The 11,684-nt window shown below is 42.1% G+C and overlaps 1 protein-coding gene across 1 annotated transcript; it reads left to right on the top strand.

The window, feature by feature from the left end:
• The first annotated feature begins 1,249 nt into the window (after nucleotides 1-1,249).
• On the top strand, nucleotides 1,250-11,143 carry oacyl (O-acyltransferase like). The gene is made up of 15 exons (XM_061802032.1): nucleotides 1,250-1,421; nucleotides 5,714-5,847; nucleotides 5,925-6,003; nucleotides 6,070-6,205; nucleotides 6,273-6,469; nucleotides 7,364-7,576; nucleotides 7,659-7,761; nucleotides 7,927-8,028; nucleotides 8,108-8,273; nucleotides 8,353-8,432; nucleotides 8,507-8,617; nucleotides 9,676-9,799; nucleotides 9,887-10,073; nucleotides 10,709-10,851; nucleotides 10,946-11,143. Exons 1-15 carry the CDS (start codon nucleotides 1,250-1,252, stop codon nucleotides 11,066-11,068), a joined length of 2,070 nt encoding a protein of 689 aa, XP_061658016.1. The 3' UTR covers nucleotides 11,069-11,143.
• The last annotated feature ends 541 nt before the right edge of the window (nucleotides 11,144-11,684 follow it).

The following is an 11,684-nucleotide window of genomic DNA, read 5'->3' as shown; positions in this document are numbered from 1 at the left end:
CAATTACCAGTTAAACACTAAAAGCGTTAAAAAAAAAATGAAAAAAAAAAACTAGACCGTAGAGGTTTTTAGAACAAGCTCTCCCTCTTGTGGTCAAGGCTGCACTGTACTTTTATGTAATTATTATGATTAACCATTTATTGTCCTTCCATCCATTATCCGAGCTGCTTATCCACACAAGGGTTGCAGGAACACTTTATTTTGAAAGGTTGAAATACTTTTCAAAGTTAACTCCGTAGAATTATTGGAATTTTTTTCCCTTCAATAATTTTTAAAAATTCTAGTTTATATTTCCAAATATCATATAATATTCCCATTTATTCATATTATTACTACCAATAATAATTCGCATGGTATTTTTTAAATAAAATGATTTTGACACATTACTATTTTTTTACCTTTACTTATTTTACTTTATTTTAAACAGAAATTTCCCCCCCCAAAATGTGAATATATATATATTTGAATTCTCATTTCCACTATTCTCCGGCCAAATTACCTTTGTAGGATATCATACATGCATCCATTTTCTTCGCCGCTTATCCTCATGAGGGTCGCGGGGAGTGCTGGAGCCTATCCCAGCTGTCAACAGGTAGGAGGCGGGGTACACCCTGAACTGGTTGCCAGCCAATCGTAGGGCACATGGAGACAAAGAGCCACACTCACGATCACACCTAGGGGCAATTTAGAGTGTCCAATTAATGTTCCATGGTTTTTGAATGTGGGAGAAAACCGGAGTGCTCGGAGGAAAACCACACATGCACGGGAAGAACATGCAAACTCCACACAGGCGGGTCTGGGATTGAACCCGGGACCTCAGAACTGTGAGGCCAACGCTTCACCGGCTGGTTCACTGTGTCACCTTGTGGGACATCAACGCAACCTAAATATGTAGGCAACACACTCTTTACTAAATATGGTTCTTTACCCTGTGAATGTCTACCTACAGGAAAATTAAAATGAAATCAGTGGCATGCCTGTTAAGACAACAGTAACATTTGGGAAATTCTAATCTTTGAGCAACAGTCATCCTTTGTGAAGCCAATGCGTTAATCGTGCTCATCCCGTAATGATTTAGCGAAGCGCGACATCTTTTTTGTTAACATCCTGTCACCGAATCCTTTGAACACCTGATGTGGAAAAGCAGGTGTGACTGAGTCACAGTTCCCGAGGTAGTTCTTTCACCCCACCCCCCACACACGCACACTTTATATATCCGCACCTGTAAAAAGATGTAGGCATTTGTATGATGGCCCTTGGTTGTGTTAGTTTGTTTCTTTTAGCAGATTTAACGTCAAGCGCACTCCTGAAGACAACACAGCCGTTCCTCAACCTGCCCGTATCCCAAAAATGTGCGACGGATACCGATACTTTTTTATGGGAAATAAGACAGGACAAACCCAAGGAATATGCTGTTCTCAGTAAGTAGTGTAGTAAGTAGTGTTTTCTTATTCTCGAATATGGGCGGAATAAAAATAAGACCTCAAATGTAGATACGTTGTCATTGACATGTACATGAAAATGTGGTCTTGATTGAAGACCAAAGCATTTTACTTTATACTCTATCCAATACAAATTGATTGAGGACCAGATTTTTGGCTACAACCCTCAGTTTGGACAACTCTAATTTAAGGATTTTTTAAAGGATGTTTTGTGGGTCACCACACAAAATTAAAACAACAAAAACATTTACATTTGTTGTTACTCATTTAGGCGGCACGGTGACTCAGTTGGTAAAGCGTTGGCCTCTCAGTTCTGAGGTCCTGGGTTCAGTCCCGGACCCACCTGTGTGGAGTTTGCATGTTCTCCCCGTGCCTGCGTGGCTTTTCTCTGGGCACTCCGGTTTTCTCCCACATCCCAAAAACATGCAACATTAATTGGGCACTCTAAATTGCCCCTGGGTGTGATTGTGAGTGCGGCTGTTTGTGTTGATGTGCCCTGTAATTGGCTGGCAACCAGTTCAGGGTGTACCCTGTCTCATGCCTGCTGACAGCTGGGATAGGCTCCAGCACTCCCTGCAACCCTGGTGAGGATAAGCGGCAAAGAAAATGGATGGGTGGATGGATGGATGTTACTCATTCACATTTACCTGTTTAAATAACTGAACTCGTCAAAAAGGAGCTGCTGTATGCAGTATGGATGACCAAGAGTGCCAAAATTAACGATATAAATTAAAACATTATTAAACGCGCTATGAATTATTGATTTATTTTGGTATTTGATTATTCCAATATTAATTGAAATAGAAATAAACTAAAAAAATGCACTTATTTGAAATCAAGGAAAGTAACAAGCATGTTATATGTATATGTAATGTCAAGATGTATACTACCAAAATCAAGTTCAGCTGTGGAAAAAGTGATTTTAAGATTGATATGATATGAATGTCAATTTCTTCTTCTTCTTTTCCTTTCGGCTTGTCCCGTTAGGGGTCGCCACAGCGTGTCATCTTTTGCCATCTTAGCCTATCTCCTGCATCTTCCTCTCTAACCCCAACTGCCCTCATGTCTTCCCTCACCACATCCATAAACCTTCTCTTTGGTCTTCCTCTCGCTCTTTTGCCTGGGAGCGCCATCCTCAGCACCTTCCACCAATATACTCACTCTCTCGCCTCTGGACATGTCCAAACCATCAAAGTCTTCTCTAAAACTGTCTCCAAAACATCCCACTTTGGCTGTCCTCTAATGAGCTCATTTTTAATCCTATCCAAGCTGCTCACTCCGAGCGAGAACCTCAACATCTTCATTTCTGCCACCTCCAGTTCAGCTTCCTGTTGTTTCTTCAGTGCCACCGTCTCTAATCCGTACATCATGGCCGGCCTCACCACTGTTTTGTAAACTTTGCCCTTCATCCTAGCAGACACTCTTCTGTCACATAACACACCAAACACCTTTCGCCAGCTGTTCCAACCTGCTTGGACCCGTTTCTTCACTTCCTGACCACACTCTCCATTGCTCTGTATCGTTGACCCCAAGTATTTGAAGTCGTCTACCCTCGCTATCTCTTCTCCCTGTAGCCTCACTCTTCCCCCTCCACTTTTCTCATTCACGCACATATATTCTGTTTTACTTCGGCTAATCTTCATTCCTCTCCTTTCCAGTGCATGTCTCCATCTTTCTAATTGTTCCTCTGCATGCTCCCTGCTTTCACTGCATATCACAATATCATCTGCGAACATCATGGTTCAAGGGGATTCCAGTCTAACCTCATCTGTCAGCCTATCCATTACCACTGCAAACAGGAAGGGGCTCAGAGCTGATCCCTGATCCAGTCCCACCTCCACCTTAAATTCCTCTGTCACACCTAAGGCACACCTCACCATTGTTCTGCTGCCATCATACATGTCCTGTACTATTTTAACATACTTCTCTGCCACACCAGACTTACGCATGCAGTACCACAGTTCCTCTCTTGGTACTCTGTCATAGGCTTTCTCTAGATCCACAAAGACACAATGTAGCTCCTTCTGACCTTCTCTGTACTTTTCCACGACCATCCTCAAGGCAAATAATGCATCTGTGGTACTCTTTCTAGGCATGAAACCATACTGTTGCTCGCAGATACTGACTTCTGTCCTGAGTCTAGCCTCCACTACTCTTTCCCATAACTTCATTGTGTGGCTCATCAACTTTATTCCTCTATAGTTCCCACAGCTCTGAACATCCCCTTTGTTCTTAAAAATGGGAACTAGAACACTTTTCCTCCATTCTTCAGGCATCTTTTCGCCCGCTAGTATTCTGTTGAATAAGTTGGTCAAAAACTCCACAGCCATCTCTCCAAATTGCTTCCATACCTCTACCGGTATGTCATTAGGACCAACTGCCTTTCCATTTTCCATCCTTTGTAGTGCCTTTCTGACTTCCCCCTTAGTAATCATTTCCACTTCCTGGTCCTTCACTCTTGCCTCTTCAACTCTTCCTTCTCTCTCATTTTCTTCATTCATCAACTTCTCAAAGTATTCTTTCCATCTATTTAGCACACTACCGGCACCAGTCAACACATTTCCATCTCTATCCTTAATCACCCTAACCTTCTGCACAACCTTCCCATCTCTATCCCTCTGTCTGGCCAACCTGTAGAGATCCTTTTCTCCTTCTTTTGTGTCCAACCTGGTGTACATGTCTTCATATGCCTCTTGTTTAGCCTTTGCCACCTCTATCTTTGCCCTACGTCGCATCTCGATGTACTCCTTTCGCCTCTCCTCAGTCCTCTCAGTATCCCACTTCTTCTTCGCTAATCTCTTTCCTTGTATGACTCCCTGTATTTTGGGGTTCCACCACCAAGTCTCCTTCTCCCCTTTCCTACCAGATGACACACCAAGTACTCTCCTGCCTGTCTCTCTGATCACCTTGGCTGTCGTCGTCCAGTCTTCCGGGAATTTCGGTTGTCCATCGAGAGCCTGTCTCACCTCTTTCCGGAAGGCCGCACAACATTCTTCCTTTCTCAGCTTCCACCACATGGTTCTCTGCTCTACCTTTGTCTTCTTAATCTTCCTACCCACCACCAGAGTCATCCTACATACTACCATCCTATGCTGTCGAGCTACACTCTCCCCTACCACTACTTTACAGTCAGTAACCTCCTTCAGATTACATCGTCTGCACAAAATATAATCTACCTGCGTGGTTCTACCTCCGCTCTTGTAGGTCACTATATGTTCCTCCCTCTTCAGGAAATAAGTGTTCACTACAGCCATCTCCATCCTTTTTGAAAAGTCCACCACCATCTGTCCCTCAAAGTTCCTTTCCTGGATGCCATACTTACCCATCACTTCTTCATCGCCCCTGTTTCCTTTACCAATATGTCCATTACAATCTGCACCAATCACAACTCTCTCGCTGTCTGGGATGCTCAGAACTACTTCATCTAGTTCCTTCCAGAATTTCTCTTTCAACTCTAGGTCACATCCTACCTGTGGTGCATAGCCGCTAACCACATTATACATAACACCCTCAATTTCAAATTTATTCTCATCACTCGATCTGATACTCTTTTCACCTCCAAGACATTCTTAGCCAGCTCTTCCTTTAAAATAACCCCTACTCCATTTCTCTTCCCATCTACTCCGTGGTAGAATAATTTAAACCCTGCTCCCAAACTTCTAGCCTTACTACCTTTCCACCTGCTCTCTTGGATGCACAGAATATCAACCTTTCTCCTAATCATCATGTCAACCAACTCCTGAGCTTTTCCTGTCATAGTCCCAACATTCAAAGTCCCTACACTCAGTTGTAGGCTCTGTGCATTCGTCTTTTTCTTCTGACGATGGATCCGGTTTCCTCCTCTTCTTTGTCTTCGACCCACAGTAGCTGAATTTCCACCGACGCCCTGCAGGTTAGCAGTGCCGGGGGCGGGCGTTGTTAACCCGGGCCACGACCGATCCGGTATGGGATTCTTTAGATGAACGCTCATATTTGTTTGGCACAGTTTTTACGCCGGATGCCCTTCCTGACGCAACCCTCTGCATTTATCCGGGCTTGGGACCGGCCTACAGATTGCACTGGTTTGTGCCTCCCATAGGGCTGCATTTATGTCAATTTACGGGTCAGAAATTTAAGTCGCCAATGTGTTGGGGTTATGGGTTCCTCTCGGGGTCAACAGAGGGCAACCAGACCATTTTTCATGGGACAGTAAGGAGCTGAACGACACGCCCTCCCAAACTAAGATGAACTAAATAAATGTCAAATCTGTTGTTGTCTTTTTTTTTTTTCAGTGTATGACGCTTTTGGGAAACAGGGTAGCAATGTCAAAGGAGGTAACGCCAACCAGCCAGGCCAGCTGCAGCAGTGTCGCTCTGCTCATAATCCTTCCTTCTCTGGACAGTACTGCCAAGTTTTTCTCAAGCAGGTTAGGGCAAATAATGCAAACTACTGTGGCTCGAATACAACCTTGATTGAATTTTTCTTTTTTTTTTTAATTCTCAGGGAATGATCCAGTATTTTGTGGGTATCTGTGTCCCAGACTCTTGTGATGAAGAGGAGGTGCAAACGTTGGTGCTGTACGGTCAGTTTATTTAAAGTGATGGTGAACTGTATTCATAATAATAACGCATTTGTTGTCATTGCACAGATACTTTTAAGATGGGCCACGTATCCCTCATACCGCCGTTACCTTCTATCCTGGTCAATGAGTCCACTCAGGAGATGTTTATGACTCACTGCTTGTCTGACAGCATCGCCCCCGATGCATCAGATGTCACATGCCTGTAAGAGGACATTATCATATATTTAAAGTAACCTTTCACCTTAACCGAACCTCTTTTTTTATTGCAGGTTTGTAGTTTGCACAATGCTGGCGATTCCCATTGCGGCCACGCTGTTCTTGACTACAGTCACGTGGCAACGGAACCGAGCGGTGATGCCAACTTCAGAGTCCGTCTCTTTAAGCAACGCCCTCAACCAGTACGGCACACTGAAGACTAATGGTTCCATGGGAGGTGATGTGAATGACAGTCGGACGGAGGAAAATAGTAAGTACAATGTACTATACAGGCCAAAGGTTTTTGGCCAGGTGAGGACGAAAACGCATAGCTGGGCAATTACAGCATTACAAATAGTTGAGCGACTACTACTACACTGAAGAAAATGAGTATTTGAACACCCTGCTATATTGCAAGTTCTCCCACTTAGAACTCATGTAGGGGTCTGAAATTTTCATCGTAGGTGCATGTCCACTGTGAGAGAGATAATCTAAAAAGAAAAAATATGTAGAGCCTGATGAACAATACTTTGCCTGTTCATTAGCTAGCAGGTTACTTCCTGGTTCACGGATGTCGAAAAAATGAATGACGCCTTATGGTTCTGGGGACTTTAACCAAAACTAAATAGGTTCTTGACCATGGCCATGGCCATGGACATCATAGATAGATCATAGATCATTTTGCACACGAGACCATGTGAGTCCTGGGATGTACATCTCGTGTACACGATGAGTCGCAGCCCTGGAACAATGAGTCCCCACACTTTATCATCATAGAATACAAATGCAGTAATCCTCCGCTATATTACGCTCCTTGCTTTGCCTTCCTGTTATATTGCAGATTTTTATTGCAGTTGTTACTCTCTTTTATACAATTTGTACAATATTTTTGTTATCCAATGCCTTTGCTCTCTCTCAATATAAATGTTTAGGCTTGCCACGATTTTTTAAAACAATATATTTTCCCCCAACCTTTCACAATACACAGTGTGGTTACTTGTTTTATGCCACTGTTATAATGATATTAGAACATAATAAGGAGAAACCTTCCTCAGATTGCTGCAGAGTGGAGGATAATGAATGAAAGCTGATTGCCCAAGATTTTTGTATATGGCACTACATAATGGACAGATTACACTACCTCATTGGGTCATGTCATCCACAGACAGCAGCAGTCATGGATCTTGGTGTGTTCCCAAAAGCGGAGTATACCAGTTCCTTCATGCCTTCTCTCTTCAGACAACCAGCCGGGGCCTCTTCAGCACCTCCTCAGGTTTCCACAAAGACGGCTACTCCTCCTTGAATGGCATCCGCATCCTCAGCCTGTTATGGATCATGTGTGGACATTCTGCACAGTTCCCGGTGATAAATAACCTGGGTACAAATGAGCTAAACCTTGCCTTACCAGCCTTGTAGGTTCATTCGCAATCAAGTCTTTTAAATGATAATATCATTTGCAGATAACTACAAAGACTGGAAGAAAACAGTAGAAAGAAGCCCTCTCTATGTGTTTTCTCTCAGTGGGCCCGTTTTTATGGCTGTAGACACCTTCCTACTACTGGGGTGAGACTACAACTTACGTTGGTTGTTTGGTTGTCACTTTGGAAAAATCTAAGTGAGATATTTCCGACATCCCAGGAGTCTTGAACGCAACACAAACAACATAAAAGTAAAAAGACTGAAGGAAAAGATTGTTTTGAAGTTCTTGAACTTTTTTTTGTGTTTCAGGGGTCTACTTAGCGCCAGGTCCTTATTGGGCTCCATCCAAAGTGCTGAAGACAAGCTGAGTCGTGGCCTGGTGGTGGCCTACCTCTTCAGGAGGTTCAAAAGGTTATCTCTTGGTGTTAGGATGGAAATTTGAAGTGGAAACAGAACACGCAAACTTTTTTTTTCTGTTTTTCCACGACAGGATCCAGCCGCTGCATATCTTTGTAATGTGTCTCACCATTGGCATTATCTCGCTCGTCCACTGGGGTCCTTACTGGTTTCCATTCATAAACAACTTGATGGATTGTAAAACGTACTGGTGGGGGAATTTGCTATTGATTAGCAATCTCCTCCCTGTCCATGAGATAGTAAGGTCAACCAGTACTCTTAAAAGATTGCCATTTTTATCTTGAAATAGTTGTTCACAAGAACCTGACCTCTCCACAGTGTGTTCCGTGGACGTGGTACCTCTCTTTGGACTTCCAGTGTTATGCCACCACTCCTCTACTGGTCTATGTGTATAGATTGTATGTCCAAATAATTTAATGCATAATTCAGAGATCGAAACGCACTCAACCTGATCTATTGCGTCCTCCGCCAGGAATAGAGGTGTTTTTGCAACTGTGGCAGGAGTCCTCCTTTTGATGACCACGTTGGCGGGTTCCCTAGTCACGGGACTCATGCAGCTGCCCGTTTTCCAGCCATCTACGCTGTAAGACCGAGTCACCGTAATCTGGTTCTGAAGCTTTCGCAGCAAACACATGAAAGCGATACAGGTTCAAATACTGATGAAACGCAGCTCTCAACTCAGCTCAAGCAGGTTTTCCAAAGAAATATCGGAGCTGCATTGGTAAGATAAAATGTATAATTCTGGGGGAAAGTAATCCCAAAATTGCAAAGGTATTTTCAAAGAAGTAAGTCGGCAATTTTTCCAAGAATAATTTTGGAATATTGCAAGAACAAAGTCGTTATTTAAAGCTGGAAAACATTGGAATATTGAAAAAAGTGCGAGTTTTTAATTTTTACTCTTTGAGAATCACTGTTTGTAGATTAAATATTTGATATTAAAAGAAATTGATTTTTTTATAATATCAGAATTGTTTTGAAAAAACAATGAAAATAAAGTTGAAAAACAAAGTTGTAATATTATTTGAAAAATTAGCAATACGAGAAGGAAATTTTACAGGAATAAAATCACATTTTGGTGTTATAATTTAAAACAAAAATTGTAACACCATTATTTTATGGACATAAATAATTTTTTTCAAAACAATTACAATTTTGCCTTGAGAAAAAAAGTCTGAAAATCATAAGAAAAAGTCCAAATCTTACCTGAGGGGAAAAAAGCATAAATTCTATGGGATTCATTTTCTTTCATGCTTATCCTCACAAGGGTCATTGGAGTGTTTGAGCCAATCCACACCCTGAACGAGTCGCCAACCAATCATAGGGCAAATATAGACAAACAATTATTCACATACACATTTGTACCTACGGGCAATTTAGAATCTTCAATTGACTTACCACGCATGTTATGGGGTTGTGGGACAAAACCAGAGTACCCAGAGAAAACCTACTCAGACAGGAGTAACATGCAATAAGATAGGACGGATTTGAAACCGGGTCCTTAGAACTGTGAGACAGACGTGCTAACCAGTCATCCACCGTGTGCCCTGTGAGATTTAAGTCACCTTTACATTTATAACACTGCCTGAAATTACTCACCAGTGAATAAACACTATTAACTGCAGTCATTCATCTATGTTGTAGGACATCAGAGAACTATGTCCTGTATTATTATGTGAAGCCTCACACCAGATACGGACCGTTTTTAATAGGAATCCTAGCTGGAATATACCTGTCATCTAAAAAAGGCAACCTCTTAAAGAATAAGGTTGAAAATCGTCTCCTGCAATATTAGACGGCAAATCTCCTGTGGCTGCCATGGCGCTCACATGCTTGTGCTGTGTTGCTGCTGCAGTGGCAGGCGGCGCTGGGTTGGTTTTGTTGTCTGTCGGTCTTGGCGGCGTTGATAGGATTGGCCTACGCCCTGCGCGGGATCCCAACGCGCCCGTCCCTGCCGCATGCGCTCTACCAGGGACTGCACAGAGCGATCTGGGCTCTGGCTATTGCCTGGATCATCCTGGCTTGCGAGGAGGGCTACGGAGGTAAAAGATGAGTTTCTGATACCTTTATTGACGTAGTAATAAGCCAGGTTTTCCTGGACAAATTACGATGGCCAATGACGACTTTTCTTGTCATGTGATGACCTTTGCTCTGACTATACTGGTGTTTTTAATGTTAGATAATAGAAAAACGTTAAGCACTACAAGTTTATTTTGTAATAAGATAACTTTGTTCTTGAAGACCAACTTTTGTCATCATTAAGGGTTGAGATTTTATTTTTGCCATGATGACTTTTCTCATTAAATTGAAATAGAAAACAGATTTTTTTTTCCCATAAGATTGAAAACGTTTTGTTAGTTTTTCTTGTAAAAAAAATGGGAATTTGTTTTTATGAAATTAAGATGAAATATGATGACTTTCTGAGTATTTTTTCCACAATTCCAACTTTCCACTTTTTATTCTCATGAAATGAGGACTTCAGATTTCGTACTAACTACTAATACAGTGAGAAAGGAGCCACTAAAATCTTTGTTAAAGTAATAATATGTTGAGTTTTTCTCCCAGAAAGTGATGGCTTTGTAGTTGATCTTTTTCATAGTGATATTCTGTACATATATTGGTATATTGCTATTATATCCCACGAGTCTACTTTATCAAGGTTTCTCTCCTTCCGCAGGCTTTATCAACAGCCTGTTGTCATTCTCTCTGTGGGTCCCTCTGGCCAGAATCAGTTTCGCCTGCTACTTGATCCACCCTGTCTACATCCTGGTCTACATCGGACTGCAAGAGTCGGCCATTCACTACACGGACGTCAACTTTGTGAGCTCTTTGCTACTTTTTCCGCCATCTGCTGTGTTTGTGACTTGAATGCTTGCACTGAACCGCATGTCTGGATGTTGGTGATATTCTTTAGATGTACCTGTTCCTGGGCCACCTGGTGCTTACACTTGTGACAAGCGTGGTCCTAACAGTTGTGGTCGAGAAGCCCTACATCCTCCTCAAATGGAACCGCAAAGACGACCCAGCGCAACAATGATTAGGGCCGTTAATCAATGACCAATCTTACGTTGTATCGTAAACTTTAAACATTTCTGTTATTCCACCAATAAACAAATCCATCCTCTATACATTTTCATTTTCCTATCTAGGGTCAAAGGAAACTATTCCGGCTATCTTTGGGCAAGAGGCAGATTACAATTTGAACTGGTTGCCAGCCAATCCCAGGGTACATGCAAACAAACAACCATTCACTTTCACAACTTTGGGGGATTTAGAGTCCTCAATTAATTTACCATGCATGTTTTGGGAATGTGGGAGGAAACCGGAATACCTGGAGAAAAGCCACGCTGGCATGGGTTGAACATGCAAACTTCACACAGGCGAGGCCAGGATTTGAACCCTGTTCCTTACAGCTGTGAGACATTTCCCACTCAAAACATTTTATTCTCACAAAACATTTTTAAAAAAGAACTCTATGGATGTCTAGTTTTATCTCATAAAATTAGGAATAACCGATTTTATCCTTAGCACGTGATGGCTTTTTCCTCAGATTTCTTTCAATCACACCTTTTTGCCTGTAGCATTAAAATTTTGTCAGTTTAAACTTATCCTCATAATATAACAACTTTTTTTTCTCATGCAGTACTGTCGTC

Source organism: Syngnathoides biaculeatus, chromosome 17 (genome assembly GCF_019802595.1).
Source record: "Syngnathoides biaculeatus isolate LvHL_M chromosome 17, ASM1980259v1, whole genome shotgun sequence".
NCBI lineage: Eukaryota > Metazoa > Chordata > Actinopteri > Syngnathiformes > Syngnathidae > Syngnathoides > Syngnathoides biaculeatus.
This window is presented reverse-complemented; position numbering and strand designations above follow the sequence as displayed.

Coding starts and splice junctions, on each gene's coding strand:
- oacyl (XM_061802032.1), top strand. CDS start 1,250: ATGGCCCTTGGTTGTGTTAGTTTGTTTCTTTTAGCAGATTTAACGTCA. Junction 6,206..6,272: donor GCATCAGATGTCACATGCCT/GTAAGAGGACAT, acceptor TTTTTATTGCAG/GTTTGTAGTTTGCACAATGC. Junction 8,029..8,107: donor CTCTTCAGGAGGTTCAAAAG/GTTATCTCTTGG, acceptor TTTCCACGACAG/GATCCAGCCGCTGCATATCT.